Source organism: Electrophorus electricus, chromosome 3, assembly GCF_013358815.1.
Source record: "Electrophorus electricus isolate fEleEle1 chromosome 3, fEleEle1.pri, whole genome shotgun sequence".
Taxonomy (NCBI): Eukaryota; Metazoa; Chordata; class Actinopteri; order Gymnotiformes; family Gymnotidae; genus Electrophorus; species Electrophorus electricus.
The window spans coordinates 3,397,778-3,414,605 of record NC_049537.1 but is presented as its reverse complement, the minus strand read 5'-3'; the positions used below and the strand labels follow the sequence as shown (position 1 = coordinate 3,414,605).

Here is a 16,828-nt window from a genome sequence, read left to right as displayed (position 1 = left end):
TTAAGGAGGAATTTGTGGCGCAAGGATTCAGGAACGATGACTATTTCCCCTCCTGGAAAAAAAGTGTCTGTGCATCTCAAAAGTTCATACGGCCGGTCAAAGTCATGGACTCTTCATTTGAAATGCGGTTTTCCTGTTAGTGTGAAGAGTTCTCCCTGGAGCAAAAAACCTTTGCCAAACTAAAACAATGGTACAGAGAGAGCAGTGAGGCATCTAGCAGGACTTTGAATCCTAGAGAGGCCAGTCAGCTGTTATCAGGTGGCTTGAATATGAATAGCTGCCTGTAGCCCTGGTCCTGAGGAGCAGCCATTGATTTACAAATGAGCAAACTCCAATCTTCATCTGTTACCGTAGTCATTGCTCAAAACAATGCAGGGTAGGGGTCAGGGGCCAGCTATTCTATTCATTTTCCCAAGTCAAGCCACCACGCTCATACACAAACCTATGACATTCAGCACAGAGGTTCAAACTGGCGTTTAAACCAAAGTTCTGTATTAGAACGTGCGCACACAAAAGCAGGACTGAGTGTCAATCGAGCAGCAGGGTTAGCATGCTAGCGGTCACAGGGCAGTCCAATAAAATTAAGGCTAGTTTCCGATTGGTTGCCTTCATTAGTGTTCAAAGGGAGAGGGACACAATACATTTTTACATAACAGAGGCTTCTGCCAACCACTGGTGAAAGCTTACAGTCAAATTAGATACATCCTGTGGTATTCTCAAGATGGCCTGAGGAGAGGAAAACGGCTCACTGCCATGGGGAATGGTGAGAGAAAGACTTTGGAGTTAACAGTTGGCTTCAAACCGTACCAAAACCCAAGCAACACCGTTAAAGTAAAGGGGGGGGGGGGTGTTCTGGTTTTGGGGGGACTGAAAAGCCAGGATACTGCTTATGGGGAATGTTTGTCCAGCCACACCGATACACATCTTTACCTCATCACAGATGGGCGCCAAAGAGAGGATGAGGAGAAAGCTCTGCGATTCTTCTACACGCTCCCATCACATACCACCACCATGCCGTGGCCTGCCTCTGCAAGGCTCAGATCAGATAGTACACCAGCCATTGCCACAGCTACTGCAGGCTTCTTGCACGACACAGGCTAGCATCAAGCACCAACTCAGTTCCCATGGGAAACCCGAGCTGTGTCTAGGATCGGATCTGAAAGGGGGGGGGGAGAACGATGCCCAGTATATCACCCCATTATTGTAAGATGTAATTCAAGTGTTTGAACATTGTGGATGTTAAACCAACGGTCAGTCAAATGCAAAAAGCATCTTGTCCGTCTCAGCTACGTGCAACACTCAGATAAGAGGTTACCACAAAAGGAGCTTGCTAACTGATGCATACATGACCTTCCCCTGGACTGACAGATAAGGGAACAGAATCATCATTGGGTCAAAAGGGACTGGACATCAGAGGAATAAGCAGAGCACTTGAGCAGACTCTGTGTGTGTGTGTGTGTGTGTGTGTGTGGGGGGGAGTCCCCACTCGCTCCCTCATTTAGCAGGAATAAACAATGAACACACACACACACACACACACACACACACACACACACGGTTGGAAGTGGGGCTCAGATCCTCGGCGTGAGGCCTACTGCCCCCCAGAGGCCTAGTCAAGCCATGGTACAAACGTTCCAGGCGTGTGTGCCGTGTGCACGCCAGCAACAATCGTGGGAAAGCACTTATCCCTCCCCTCTTATCTCGCCGAGGAATGTCAGCTTGCCATCCAAGAGCACAAATACGCTGCAGTATTTCCATTGCCGCGGATGCGTTCTGCTGACAGAGGATGAGGCAGAGGAAAATATTTATAGGAAAGACAGGAACAGAGAATGACCCATCGTTTTAATTCCAAAGCCTGACACCATGCTTTGCAGACTAATATTACTGCTATTTAGACACCAACGTAAGTGCAAAACCACATCGCAGTAAGAAACCGCACGAGGAGTAGAGGTTTAGCCAGGCATGTGAAAGGCGTGTACATGAACATTTTCTAAACAATGTAGTACACGGAACTGTGTAAAAACCTGGGGAAAAAAACGTGCTTTGGACTTATAGAGTTTACATGGTTCGTTTATAATTCAGAACTTTCTATGGAGAAATTACAACAGACCGTGGAGTTTAATCCTAGACTTGTAGTACTTTGTCTAAAAATGTGACACTTTTAAGTCTTTACAGTGCAACACTGAAAAGCCAGAAAAGTATGTAGGTACACTGCTGGACATTCTGATTGGTGGTCACAGTTTCTGATGGTGGTCACTGCGAAAGCCTGGAATGGGAAAAACCTGGAGCATGAGATCCCACGGACCACCACAGTGAGGGAAGATGTGCGGATCGTGATAAGACCCTGTTCGTTTCTGGCCGAACTCCTCCGATATCCCAGTGTGTCTCTGACCTCTCTTCCCTTCCCAGGGTTGTGCGTTCTCTGGCGCCATGCTGCTCTGTGGGGTGCAGCCCTAGATTTTGACAGGACTTCTACACCCTGACGTTCCGCTGTGCGAACGTCGTGCCTCCCATCTGTTCTCATGCTTGTTACAGGGAAATAGTTCCTCGTGCAGGAAAAAAGACCGTCTCTCAGACAGCAACATGCCTCTCCTTTATGTAGATGTATAGCCCTGTCTGAGCCGAATGATTAGCGGGATGTTTGGAATATGTTTGAAATGTCTGGAATTCTCCCTTTTCCCCTGCAGTATATCTCAAGATTATAGATTAAAGATTACAGTAGTAGTCACTATTCTTAAAAGAGCAGGGTTGCATCTGGCCATCAAACCCTCAGCTACACTGATTAACTACAGATATAATCTGTCAAACAGGAAGCTTTCTGTGCAACTCAGTTTGCTCACTTAATACCACTTTTGCATGCTGGTATGTTGCTTTTAAATTTCACTCTTTCTTGAAAACTTTCTTGTTGCATTGAGAATCAAAGCAGACCCTCCACATCTTCACAGTTAAATCGCTTTCCCTTTGACAGTATTTGTTTTACAACCAGCTCGATATCAACTGCCTTTGTCCTGAATGTGGAATAACTGCATTTTACCATGCAAACGACGGCGAGACCGCATGCACAAAGAGTACAGAGGTCTGTTGTTTTTGGCTGCTGTCGGAGAGGCAGCGTGTTTTCATCCACGTAGTCCAAGGAAGGGAGTGGGTTTGTGCTGCACGAGGCTGGCGCCTTCGGTCACAACAATGGGCCCCCGTGCAGCGGACCAGAGCGGTCGGAGCGCTGGAATCCGCAGGGAATATCCATCCGACCAGATGGGCTCAGAGATCGGCCGAGAAAAAACAAAAGCGTAAGGCGAGCATGAAAAAGAAGGTGAAGACACTGGAGCAGCCACGCGAGTGCTTGGTTCTGCCGAACATGTCAAACAGACCAGAGTGACCACTGACAGCTCCAACCGTACAGGACAGGAGTCTGGTCTCAACCGCTGAAACCTGTGAGATACACTAACAAATGACTGCTACCACAAAAACATGACAGCAGGTACCCTCCCATAGAAACAGGTCTGCTGGAATTAGAGACCGCTCAAAGATGATGATTATCAAAGTCTGCACCAGCACTATCTGAAAGCGCAAAGACTTTCACTTTCAGATTTTCAAGTTGCACTCTGAAGTCCTGCGTTTGTGATTAGTGTTATAGGCACAGCACGTGCTTAACAGCAGCACGGCCTCAGAGAAAAGACATTTGGGAATCATCACAGTGCCCTCTGTCGGCAATAGCATGAAAAAGTGGAATGAAGGGGGAGAAGAAAAAAAAAAAGAGGAAAAGAAACCCTGAAAATCCCAAAAGGGAAGATTATATTACACACCAAAGGCCTGTATCACACTACCTACACTCTAGGACCCAAGAGCCATTCCAGAAGATAGTTCAACCAATTCGTCTTAAATTGAAACCAAATGGCACTCTTTTCACCATGTTTTTTTGTTTTTTTTTTAAATTTCAAACATTCCTTGAAATGAAACGACATAAACTAAGTTCGGGCACACGGTTGGGACCTGCTGTCAAGTTGGCCTTCATTCCAGAGATTCATCGCTTAATTGGCCGTGCGGCTCGCAAACGCTGCAAATCAAAATCGTTCCACCTTCTGCTTGCAAAAGAGTAAACTTCCACACTGCCAAAATTCCTCAGCATTGTTTGTTTGGCCTCACTGCTCTGGTAACTAGGGATACAGAATACCGATGGCAAAAACCCTTGGACCCAAGCCTAGCTAAACATACTTTCAGGGTTTAGTAATCCAAGTCAAGGAAGAATGAGGGAAAGAAGAGAAGGAACAGGCACATATCAAAACAAATTAGATCTGGAATATTCATTTTCCCTCCACAGTTGTAAGTCATTCTGAATGTAGGAGTGTTTTCTCCTCCCTGTCCCTCCTGTATCGCTCCTGCGGTGAAATACGACTCCTCCCCTCTGCACAGCAGCCAACGCCGCATGATTGCTGGTGTTTCCAGTCGCGGGATCCCACATGGATGCTATTAACATACCGTGAGTGCTGTCATGATAGACAGCGGTGTTTGGGACGACATGACAGCATTGGCACGTCCTCTGCATTCCTGGGGCAGACGCTCAGGTCACGTGACCAGGAGCACCCAGAAAAGGGCACTGAAGTGGGATTGCATGCGGGCGGGCGCACACACACACACACACAATGTGCCTGATGTCAGCCATGCGTCTCTGGGTTCATATGAACGCTGGCCTCCCTTCCAAAGGCAACAGTGACAGAGAATAAAGTATCCACATAAACATGTCCCCTCCCACTAGCAGAACAGCAAAGCCCTTAAAAACAAGATTGTTTTATTCTCCCATCACAACAAACTCTTCACATGTCACATGTTCACATGTTTAAACTTTCACATGACTGTCAACTGTACTCAAAAATAGGTTGGATCAAACAGAAGGAGTGAGTGGCATTAACATTAATAAAGTGCTCTACAAAAGGGACCGGAGACTACAAAAGACACAGACGAAGAGGCAGGAAGGATGTGTGCGGCTGGGCTCTGCGTGTGTGGAGGTTACAGGGCTCCAACACTACCGCACCAACCACAGCATGGCTGAGGTGGTCCTTATTGTGCTCCAGGGGTCCCTGCACATCCTGCAGTTACAGTCTGAGCCCTGAGTCGGATTCTCAGTCTTTTTGGCTTTGACCTTTAATCTTTTCTCTTTTTTTTTCCCCACCAGTAACACTGGGAAAACATTCTCACCTCGGTACTATAAAATGCAAATGCATCCATTTAGACTAGTCTTAAAAGGCACCTCTGTGTGTGTGCGTGTGTGTGTGTGTGTGCGCATCAGTGTGCACTTTGGGGGCTGCTGTCCTTGCCCAGGTACTTATGGACAGTCTCGGCGTTCTCTTGCTTCATGCTCTGGATGTGGGAGTCCAGCCTCTGGAGGAGCTCCTCGGAGCGCAACGACTCCTCCTCCAGGAAGCGGGAAGCTACAGACACATCCGGAGAGGCAGCACAGCGCTCCTACGGAACACGCGCACACACACATGGGAGAAAAGGAAGCAGATGATCACGTAGAATACATCCACACCTGCACCTTAATTATGTGTGGAATATTCTCCCCTCTGTGTGTGTGTGTGTGTGTGTGTGTGTGTGTGTGTGTGTGTGTGTGTGTGTGTGTGTGTGGCTGACCACAGAGATGGGGTCTCCAGCAGGTCCCGAGGCAGGTGCTTTCTCCTCCCGAGCCGCAGTGCCACGCAGTGCTGCTCTCCGCTGTCCTCCATCGGCCGAGGAAGATGAGGAGCCAGAGGACGAGGGCGAGGGTAGAGGGGAGACAGGAGGCCTGCTCTCGCCCGGCTGGCCGTCGGCACGGTGAGGAGAGGGGACGGATAGCGCCTCCAGCTGCTTGAGGAGGGTCTGGATCTGACGCTCGTAGTGGGAGGAGCTCGCCTGCATGCGAGCCTCTACAGCCTGTAGCTCCGCCTCACATCTGCAGCACAGCACGTGCAGGCCAGTTTGAAAAGAATTCAAAAAACAGTGTTGCTGTCTTACAGCTGGTGTTAACAGTAGTTGATTGGATTAATGGGTGAAAATGCAGAGAGAGAAAGACAGAGAGATAGAGAAAGAGAGAGAGAGAGAGAAACCAGCAGGGGAGGACTTGCTTATACATGTTGCATAGCTGTCATGTGTGCTGTGTGTGGTGTACCTGCCGTACGTGCGTGCATGTGTTACTGTGCTGTGTGTACCTGCCGTACGTGCGTGCGTGTGTTACTGTGCTGTGTGTACCTGCCGTACGTGCGTGTGTGTTACTGTGCTGTGTGTACCTGCCGTGCGTGCGTTTTACTGTGCTGTGTGTACCTGCCGTACGTGCTTGTGTGTGTTACTGTGCTGTGTGTACCTGCCGTACGTGCGTGTGTGTGTTACTGTACTGTGTGTACCTGCCGTACGTGTGTGTGTTACTGTGCTGTGTGTACCTGCCGTGCGTGCGTTTTACTGTGCTGTGTGTACCTGCCGTACGTGCTTGTGTTACTGTGCTGTGTGTACCTGCCGTACGTGCTTGTGTGTGTTACTGTGCTGTGTGTACCTGCCGTACGTGCGTGTGTGTGTTACTGTGCTGTGTGTACCTGCCGTACGTGTCTGTGTGTTACTGTGCTGTGTGTACCTGCCGTGCGTGCGTTTTACTGTACTGTGTGTACCTGCCGTACGTGTCTGTGTGTTACTGTGCTGTGTGTACCTGCCGTGCGTGCGTTTTACTGTGCTGTGTGTACCTGCCGTACGTGCTTGTGTGTGTTACTGTGCTGTGTGTACCTGCCGTACGTGCTTGTGTGTGTTACTGTGCTGTGTGTACCTGCCGTACGTGCTTGTGTGTGTTACTGTGCTGTGTGTACCTGCCGTACGTGCTTGTGTGTGTTACTGTGCTGTGTGTACCTGCCGTACGTGCTTGTGTGTGTTACTGTGCTGTGTGTACCTGCCGTGCGTGCTTGTGTGTGTTACTGTGCTGTGTGTACCTGCCGTGCGTGCGTGTGTTACTGTGCTGTGTGTACCTACCGTGCGTGCGTGTTACTGTGCTGTGTGTACCTGCCGTGTGTGCATGTGTGTGTTACTGTGCTGTGTGTACCTGCCATGCGTGCGTTACTGTGCTGTGTATACCTGCCTTACGTGTGTGTGTATGTTACTGTGCTGTGTGTACCTGCCGTGCGTGCGTGTGTTACTGTGCTGTGTGTACCTGCCGTGCGTGCGTGTGTTACTGTGCTGTGTGTACCTGCCGTGCGTGCGTGTGTTACTGTGCTGTGTGTACCTGCCGTGCGTGCGTGTGTTACTGTGCTGTGTGTACCTGCCGTGTGTGTGTGTGTTACTGTGCTGTGTGTACCTGCCGTGCGTGCGTGTGTTACTGTGCTGTGTGTACCTGCCGTGCGTGCGTGTTACTGTGCTGTGTGTACCTGCCGTGTGTGCGTGTGTGTGTTACTGTGCTGTGTGTACCTGCCATGCGTGCGTGTTACTGTGCTGTGTATACCTGCCTTACGTGTGTTACTGTGCTGCGTGTACCTGCCGTGCGTGCGTGCGTTACTGTGCTGCGTGTACCTGCCGTGCGTGCGTGTGTTACTGTGCTGCGTGTACCTGCCGTACGTGCGTGTATGTTACTGTGCTGCGTGTACCTGCCGTGCGTGCGCGTGTTACTGTGCTGCGTGTACCTGCCGTGCGTGCGTGTGTTACTGTGCTGTGTGTACCTGCCGTGCGTGCGTGTTACTGTGCTGTGTGTACCTGCCGTGTGTGCGTGTGTGTGTTACTGTGCTGTGTGTACCTGCCATGCGTGCGTGTTACTGTGCTGTGTATACCTGCCTTACGTGTGTTACTGTGCTGTGTGTACCTGCCGTGCGTGCGTGTGTTACTGTGCTGTGTGTACCTGCCGTGCGTGCGTGTGTTACTGTGCTGCGTGTACCTGCCGTACGTGCGTGTATGTTACTGTGCTGCGTGTACCTGCCGTGCGTGCGCGTGTTACTGTGCTGCGTGTACCTGCCGTGCGTGCGTGTGTTACTGTGCTGCGTGTACCTGCCGTGCGTGCGCGTGTTACTGTGCTGCGTGTACCTGCCGTGCGTGCGCGTGTTACTGTGCTGCGTGTACCTGCCGTGCGTGCGCGTGTTACTGTGCTGCGTGTACCTGCCGTGCGTGCGTTACTGTGCTGCGTGTACCTGCCGTGCGTGCACGTGTTACTGTGCTGCGTGTACCTGCCGTGCGTGCACGTGTTACTGTGCTGCGTGTACCTGCCGTGCGTGCACGTGTTACTGTGCTGCGTGTACCTGCCGTGCGTGCACGTGTTACTGTGCTGCGTGTACCTGCCGTGCGTGCACGTGTTACTGTGCTGCGTGTACCTGCCGTGCGTGCACGTGTTACTGTGCTGCGTGTACCTGCCGTGCGTGCACGTGTTACTGTGCTGCGTGTACCTGCCGTGCGTGCACGTGTTACTGTGCTGCGTGTACCTGCCGTGCCTGCACGTGTTACTGTGCTGCGTGTACCTGCCGTGCCTGCACGTGTTACTGTGCTGCGTGTACCTGCCGTGCGTGCGTGTGTTACTGTGCTGCGTGTACCTGCCGTGCGTGCACGTGTTACTGTGCTGCGTGTACCTGCCGTGCGTGCCCGTGTTACTGTGCTGCGTGTACCTGCCGTGCGTGCCCGTGTTACTGTGCTGCGTGTACCTGCCGTGCATGCACGTGTTACTGTGCTGCGTGTACCTGCCGTGCGTGCGTGTGTTACTGTGCTGCGTGTACCTGCCGTGCGTGCGTGTGTTACTGTGCTGCGTGTACCTGCCGTGCGTGCACGTGTTACTGTGCTGCGTGTACCTGGCGTGCGTGCACGTGTACCTGGCGTGCGTGTGACTACTCTGGTTCTGTAGCAGGGCTCTTTCGTATTTGTCCTGCCATGTCTGGGCGCTGGCGTCCATGCGGGCACACAGCTCTGCCAGCTCCTGCCGCAGCTGCCGGTTCTCCTGCTCCAGGCTGCCCAGAGACGACATGTAACTGTCCCGCAGACTCGCCAACGTTCTGTCTGCCCTCTACGCCCAGGGAGGAGGAGGGAGAATGGGATTAAAACCAACAGATGTGGTGGTGCAAAACGGAAGAGGAAACAACAAACGCAGACATCTAAGGAAAACGTAACGATGGTTGGATGAGGGCAAACACCTTAGGGGAACGCGACTCCACCCTCTCTAGGAGATCGTTCAGGTGCTGGTTTTCAATCTTCAGGGTTTCCAGCTGGACCTGCGTTACCTGCAGAAGCAGCACGCTGACCTATTGCTCTCCATCTCCGCATGGGATCAGCCAAATCAAATTCCATAGTCTAACCGGGGAAAAACTCTCGGCTCCAGACTAGACCGATCAGCCCGCTAACGTTATTCGCGTGTTTCGTGTACAAACGGAGTATTCGGCGTGGTAGGCTGCAGACAGTTGGCCTGCTGTGGGGCGGCACCTTGAGTTCAGCCTCTCTGTGCTCCGCCCTCTCCACCTCTGCCCGCAGCTGCCGTTCCATGCCGGAGGCGGAGCCGCTGAGTGTGGCCATGGCGATGTCACGCTGGTGAAGCTCGCTCGTTAGCTGAGACACCTCCTTCCTCATCCCCTCTAATTCACCGTGGCGGGTCTGCTCCGCCCGCTGGAGCTCCTCACGCAGCTATGAGTGCATGAACACACACACACACACACACACACACACACACACACACACACACACAAAGACTGTGAAAATCTCCATTACGCTCCCACAGTATACATGACTGATACCCAGAGATCTTCAGCACCACTGCGTGCGGTCTCCTGACCCGCTTGACTTCAGCCACAGAGCGGGCGTGCTCCTCCTCCGCCTGCTTCTGTTCCTGCTCTCTCTTACTCCCGTCTGCTCTCTGTCTCCGCACGGTGTCCAGTCTGTCAGAAACCACTACACCGTTAACGTCCCCTAATCCCAATTTGAGGAACCCAGCACTCGCGCCTGGAGGCAACCATAAGGAGAACTGGAAATGACGTGAACAGCTGCTTACTTGTTTCGGAGTCGGGTGACCTCAGTTTTGAGGTGCTTCTCACAATCCTGGGAAGAGTGCAGTTTGGTGACGACTCTGTCCAACTCCTGCCTGAGAGACGCCAGGCCTGGGGATGAGCTCTGAGACGCCAGACACCCCTCCAGGGACCTGTGCCAAGAAACGAGAGAAAGACGTTCACTGGACACGCCTTTATCATCACGTCTCTCTTCCAGCCCGGGATGAGCAGGATCACTGACGTGGACGTGGGTCAAGAGGTCATGAGTTTGACCCCAGCTGAGATCTTTTGCCACCGCTACAGATTGAGTACCACTGCAGCACACTAACACCAGTCACTTTGAATGAACAAACAAACAACAAAAAAGCAACCCAGGAGCCAGTTAAAAAGCTCAGTGTGGCATGCGGCGGCTGTGTACCTGATGATGTCCTCTTTGGCCTGCAGGCTCTGTCTGAGGTAGGTCACCTGTGTGTGCAGCTGCTGCTCCTGGAGGCTCAAGCTCTGCACAAACTGATCCTGAGAGTCCAGAGTGGCCCTCAGCTCCTGCCTCTCCTCACTCAGGACCTGGTCAGAGGTGAAGAGCACAGGGCAGCCCACCAATGGTCAGCAGGGCTTCAGTCTGCCCTCTACCGCACTGCCAAGATTTGATTACAAAATAGAGCTGCTGCTTTCAGATGTAATAAAAAAAATCAAATCTTGATTGTTTTGTTCCTGCTCATCTACACTGTGAAGAAACCAGTATAAGATGACAAATGTCCTAATAATAACAACTTTATTACTGACACGCTTCAGTGCACTGAGGGTTTATGGATAGTGATATGAGTGGATCTCTATTATCAGCTCTGCGGTTATCAATCTCATTCTCCTGCTAGTTTCTCTGGGCCTGTGCCCTACCCTCATGCCCTACCCTGGTGCCCTACCATGCCCATCGGGTTCTACCTGTCCTGGGGCGTTAGCCGCGGCGCTGCCGCTGACCTGCTGTTCCCGCTGCGAGTCCCCGAGATCGTCCTGCAGCAGCCGCAGTCTCTCCAGCTCCAGCTCCTGCGTTTGGAGAGAGCCTTGGGCCCGCTGTAGCTGGACCCGTAGCAGCTGGGCCTCCGCCTGCGCCTGCAGCCGTCCCGCGCCCTGGGCCTGTCACACACACACACACACAAAACGGATGACTGTGCTGGGTTCAGGAGCCACTGCATGCTTGTGTGCTGCCCACACATCCACCTCACAATGCTTCAGAAGGTCGACAAAAACGTGGAGGGACCAAGGGTCATCAAGATACCTTACTTGGAATAATTACTTGAAATTAAGTAGCAAAAAAAATTATAGTAAACCAACAGCAGTTAGAGTGAGTTTCTGTCCTGCTCCTTATACACCTTAACCAGGTAGTCCAGGGTAGCAGAGATCTCGACTGCATGACTCAGGTGATCTGGACTGAGAGCTTCTGTCTCACGGCATACTGCAGAGAGACGTCTGTAGGACCGGCGTCTAAATCTCAGGTGAGCAACACAGGTCTGTACACTGGCTGAGACACAGCACATGTCAGATGAGGTTACCTGCATTAGGGTGAACTGTTCTGCCAGGTTCTTCCTCTGGGCCTCTAATGAAACCACCTGCCTCTGATACTGTAGTCTCTGCTGCTCCCACTCTGCCGAGCGCTGACGGAACTCCTACAAAAAACAAAACAAAACCAAACCAAACCACTGATGACTGAAGCCTGCCGCATTTGGTGCCATTGGACGGGCATTTCAAACAACTTAAAAATGCTTTTTTTTTCTTTTGCTCAAATATTTGTAAACCAAGACACATCAAAATCTTTGTGCTGGGTGAGAGACTAAATCACAATTATCCTGGAACAGCCTGTTTAAAAAAGGGTGAATGGATGATGTTCAGTGTCTTTTCCTGTCTAGTCAGCGTTTCCATAAAGTTAATTTACAACGTCCTTGTGTGTGCCAATATATAACTATTAACACTGCTCACACACAGACCTGGTCCACACATGTACATGTATTTTGTAAAACAGCCTTTTCTATGAAATTTGGCCTTTTGCACACATACATGTTTAACTGTGTTTTAGGTCACTGAGTTTTGAAAAAAGTCGGTTTTCATTCCAGGGTGCAGATATTCAGAAACTCTGTTTTCAGTGTTGTCGTATAGACAGGCAAAACTGAATTTCTGGCTTGTAACGTCAAGCGCGTGCACAGTGATCACAGGAGGTGATTTTGATCAGTTATCGCATGAGGTAACTTTGCGCAACGGTGGACATAGTCAGAATATTGCTGCTTTCAACGCTGCCAACAGGACTTGTTACACGTTTACACATGCCCAGTTCCTCTATAGTACGATACTGAGGAGTGAGTTCCCACATATGCCGTTCCCCTTCCACGATGCGCTACGATCGTTAGCATACCGGCAAACACCATTTTGAAGCTTCTGATTGGCCAGCGCTGCGTTACGGTTACAGTTATAGTTATATCATGCTGATTTGGCATGCTCTTGACAGTGTTTTACAGCATGTTTTTGCATTTTTATGTGGACAGATTTTTTTTTAATAAACTTGTGTAGACACGAATGGTATTTTAAATTTTTTTTAAACCAAAGATTAAAAAACCCCCATTAAAAAAAACAAACACCTGTGTATGTGTGGGCCAGAAAGATTCTGTACCCTGTGCATAATCCAACCTAAAAATCTCTTAATAAACGAGGATTTTTTACGTTTTTAGTCCTGAGAGAAGCTACTGCTGTACCTCCAGCTTGCGGCTGAGGAGCAAAACCTCCCCCTTCTCCTCCACCTGACTGCGAGCTCCCTCTCGTGCCTCCTTCAGATTCTTGCGCTGTAGCTTCTCATAGCTGTGCTTCAACTTGGACAACTGCGGGGGGGGGGGGGGGGGGGGGGGGTGTTGTAGTTAACAAACAGCTAATGAAGGCTTGCGCCATTTTGGCAACAGTCAGGCTGTAGGACGTGAAAACACTTGCCATGCCTACCTCCTCCTTCACGTGCTGCAGCTGCCTTTCGTACTTCCCGGCCAGTTCCTGCTTGGCAGCCTGCATGTCTTCAAGCTGCTTCCCGAGCACCCTGATCTGATTGGTGGGCGTGAAGCATTGCAAGACAGGAGAGCGTGTCGTTACACAGACGGCTTGTGGGTGAACTTAAAACAAAAGGTTCAATAGGTCGAGCAGAATATGTCAGTGAGTCATGTCACGCCGATTCACGGCGGCTGAAGCCTGCGTTACATGCGTCTGGAATTATTTTACCCCAGACGGCCACGTTTTTATAGCAGACTGATTTCTGTGAAGGACCAAGAAAGACCCCACACAGGAAACAAAGCACAACAGAACAGCCATTACAACAGCCAAACCACAACAGAACAGCCATTACACACTGCATATATAATATCCATTAGTACTATTCTGTCAGAATATTTTGCATAATAATATAACTCAAGAGTCTTAAGAATTACTACAAGAGATAACAGTATACAGAAGCACTCGCCTCTCTGATCTTGACTGCTTAGGCAAGCGTAAGGCTTTTTAAGTAAGCATGAGCTTATGTTTCAATCACACTGTTACCAGGAAAAAAAAGAAAACTGGCCATGGCCAAGTGCTGCAGACACCATGCAGTTTCACCTGCAATAATCCCTTCTCCACTACCACACTGATCATATGGAAGCCTATGTCCTGGAGCCCCAGCAAGGAGGACACAGCCTGTCTGACCCTGATCATCTGCCGGGGGGGGGGGGGGGGGGCAGAGCATCAAGGCAAGACACTGGCTATGTCTGAACCAGACACAAGAGAGTGAGTATGACAAACACCTAAGGAAAAATCTCATTCAATTAAGTCCTCAGGAGAATCTGTGTAGTGACTGGTGCTTTTAACTTAGTTCTTGGAGAACATGCGTTTGCCAGGGATGCACTCCAGCCAATCTACTGTACTGTTAGACACATTTATTGCACAGTTCTGCAGTAAATGTGTCTAACAATACAGCCATAAAGATAAATGCAGGAATTCCCTGTCAGCCGCCTTCCTCTTTCCTCTGATATCCCTCAGACACCTGCATAGTCCCTCAGGCCCTCATTAGAAGACAGGAAACCAAACCACATGTTGCAAACCCCCTAGACATACCCAAACAAAACGCCATTTCGGACAGTTAAGTTGCACTAGGTTAACCGATTTAACCCTTACCTCAGAATTCCTTTTATCCAGCAGATCTCTGGCTGACTGGAGTTCCGCCTCTCCGTTATGGAGGCGAAGCTCTAAGGCTCGCACCTCAGCCTCCCACTCGCTGCGTTTGTGATTAACCATGATGTCAATCTGCCTCATTAGCTCCTGTAGCTCTGGCTCACAGGAGGTCAGGACAGAGCTGGTGATGGAGTGACAACAACTGTTGAGTCAGATCACAGATGTGACCCATTGTGTGTATTACAAATTAGCTATGCATAGTGTTATCATAGTCCCTCCAAAGAGTAGTGTGTATTGGGGTTTTTTTATGGTTTTGCAGACGTTAGCCTTGCTACCTGATGTCATGATCCTGAAGTGTTCCCAAAAATGCATCCATCGTTGTCAGTGATTTTCTGATGGCATCCTCTTGACAGCAGGATCACAGGATCAATAGTCAATACTAATCATCTCACTCCCTGAGTAAAGCAAAGGTAGAGGATCTGGTTACCGTGGCCAGACCCTTTCCCTGACAACAGTGCAACGTTCAGTTAGCTGGTCCGAAATGGACACGAATGTCCTTTTTAAAATTCATTTTAAATTCACGAGAAAAACAGCTAGCCAGCTAAACTAACTGGTATCATTTTGGCTGTAGCCACTTTTTTTTGTTGCTACCTAACTGCTAAATAAATTAACTACTTTTTCATTTAAGCAAACCTCCAGTCTAGCTACAACTGAGTTATATTAGGTATCTAGCTATACAGCTGTAGTCTTAGACAGACAGGTAGATAAGACTATAGCTGTATTAACCATGTTTGATGAACTAACAGTCAGGTTAGCGTTAGCTCGCTAACAACCAATGTTCAAGCTTTGACTAGCTACTAACTAGCTAGCTCGTAAGCTTGTACTTTTCAGAACGTTATTTGCATTCCAAGCCAGATGAGTGGTAGCGATTCAAAAGCAGAACGACTTACATTTAAATCCACATTTATCCAAATCTAGCCAAAAGTTCTCTGCTAGTAGCTCGGATAGCTAACCGAGTAAACGAAGCAGCTCAGCGCAAAGCATTGTGGGTTTATTATTATGGCCCGTTGTTTCACTTAGCCCGTTAGCTATAGGCTAGCTAGCCGCTAAAACAGCGGCCAACAGTGTCGAAGAGTACGCGTAAAAAGGTGTATATGCATGTATACATGTAGCTGAAGTAGCAAACACTTGCTACTGCCCATGGACGCCAGAGAGAATGTTAATGAAATAGCAAAGGAACCGAAAGTTAACAATGCTAGTTAATCTAGCTATACAAACGTATGATCTAGTTGCATAGCAACAGGCTAGCGTTTGCCCATATATGCTACAACTTTATGCATCTTTGCAGAGCTATAGGTGAGGACAATAAACTAGATAACGCAACTGCTAGCTAATATATCGCATATGAATGAGAACTAGCTACCTAGCCATTTAAAACCTTTGTATTCTTTGATTTTCTGTGTCTAACATTGCCAGATAGCTTGGTAGCTAACGCTAATGTACTTCGACTATGTAGTTAGCTAAGTTAGCTATCTACGCAGTTAACTAGTCTTGATAGATGTCGAATGAATTCAGACTAAAAGGAGCATTTATTAAACACAAGTTAAATTCAAGAAAGAGTTACAACGGTCTTGACATGTCTATAGACACAACTAACTAGTATTTTTACACGTGGCTCGTTGGTCTAGGGGTATGATTCTCGCTTCGGGTGCGAGAGGTCCCGGGTTCAAATCCCGGACGAGCCCTGTTACTTTATTTTTTGTCACATTCACACAATGTGAAAAATATTAGATATGATGATAAACCGGCAGTAGATTACAACGAATCGCGAAGATGCCGTTCCCCAGATCAGTTAGCATATGTGTGCGCTGATTTAAATGATCTAGCTACAATAAAATCCAGATATATACACAAAAATACTGTGCAGGAGCTGACGCAATATATTCCTCCTGTTAATTTCATTTTGCCCCGTGAAAAAATCAGAGTATCTGGCTCGTTGGTCTAGGGGTATGATTCTCGCTTTGGGTGCGAGAGGTCCCGGGTTCAAATCCCGGACGAGCCCAAGTTTTTATGCTGTAAAGTGTTCTATGAAAGTCGGTTCTCCCTTCTTATCCGATCCTTCACCCAATGTATCTACATCTGGTAGTGTATAGTCATGTAGTTCCCAGAACCCGCTAAAGAACAATAATTTGGGTATGTTGAACCTCCTGTTTACTGCAATGAAAACTTTACTGACGGCGATGTATCTTTTTCAGAAAGTATATATGGCCAGTAATGATGCTAGTAACTAGGTTCTTCAGCTAATTTCTTTCCATTACATTTTGTTCAATGGCAATATTTACATGAATTGATCTGAAGTAGACTGAAGTAAACTGCCATTAGAGGGCAGCAGCGCCCATTCTGGTTTTATTCCCTATACCCCGAAAACGGTAAATATGAGGAAATAGAATTTAAAAACCTTTTCAGCCTTTTTTTTTTTTTTTAATGTGTGATTTAGACCTATGACGTTATGAAACGCATCAATTTCACAACACTGAAGCCTGTTGGCGTGAAATGATGCCATCACAAATTTAAACAAAAACCAGTACAAAGAAAACAGACGACATACTTTGACTACAATAGGAGCGACCAATAAACAACTTTTCTGTGGTTTAATGTAGCTGACAGATCTTGGCTGGTATGCAATTAAACAGTGACATGAA

General features: G+C 48.8%; 1 protein-coding gene and 2 non-coding genes across 8 annotated transcripts; 2 read left to right on the top strand and 1 right to left on the bottom strand.

Moving 5' to 3' along the window:
• Nucleotides 1-4,769: 4,769 nt before the first annotated feature.
• cep63 (centrosomal protein 63) lies at nt 4,770-15,162 on the bottom strand. 6 transcript variants are annotated; one of them, XM_035524757.1, is made up of 16 exons: nt 15,077-15,162; nt 14,462-14,581; nt 14,130-14,307; nt 13,575-13,670; nt 12,933-13,028; nt 12,695-12,817; nt 11,504-11,617; nt 10,896-11,087; nt 10,375-10,520; nt 9,962-10,108; nt 9,725-9,848; nt 9,400-9,597; nt 9,114-9,200; nt 8,796-8,986; nt 5,629-5,926; nt 4,770-5,460 (listed from the first exon to the last, which is right to left on the bottom strand). In XM_035524757.1, the coding sequence occupies exons 2-16, from the start codon at nt 14,500-14,502 to the stop codon at nt 5,281-5,283; spliced, it is 2,211 nt and encodes a 736-aa protein (XP_035380650.1). In that variant the 5' UTR covers nt 14,503-14,581; nt 15,077-15,162; the 3' UTR covers nt 4,770-5,280. The 6 variants fall into 6 exon arrangements, with proteins under 6 accessions (XP_035380650.1, XP_035380652.1, XP_035380653.1 ...); XM_035524759.1 differs by having other exon boundaries at nt 9,746-9,848; XM_035524760.1 differs by having other exon boundaries at nt 10,932-11,087.
• Nucleotides 15,163-15,799: 637 nt separating this feature from the next.
• trnap-cgg lies at nt 15,800-15,871 on the top strand. The gene has a single exon. It is a non-coding gene; the product is annotated as a tRNA-Pro (tRNA).
• Nucleotides 15,872-16,116: 245 nt separating this feature from the next.
• trnap-ugg lies at nt 16,117-16,188 on the top strand. Its single transcript has one exon. It is a non-coding gene; the product is annotated as a tRNA-Pro (tRNA).
• The last annotated feature ends 640 nt before the right edge of the window (nt 16,189-16,828 follow it).

Excerpts from the sequence above, each read along its gene's own strand:
- cep63 (XM_035524757.1), bottom strand. The coding sequence starts at position 14,502 with ATGGATGCATTTTTGGGAACACTTCAGGATCATGACATCAG. Across the intron at positions 13,671-14,129 it reads TGGATAAAAGGAATTCTGAG|ATGATCAGGGTCAGACAGGC; the intron begins GTAAGGGTTAAA and ends CCCCCCCGGCAG. Across the intron at positions 8,987-9,113 it reads TGGAGTCGCGTTCCCCTAAG|AGGGCAGACAGAACGTTGGC; the intron begins GTGTTTGCCCTC and ends CCCTGGGCGTAG.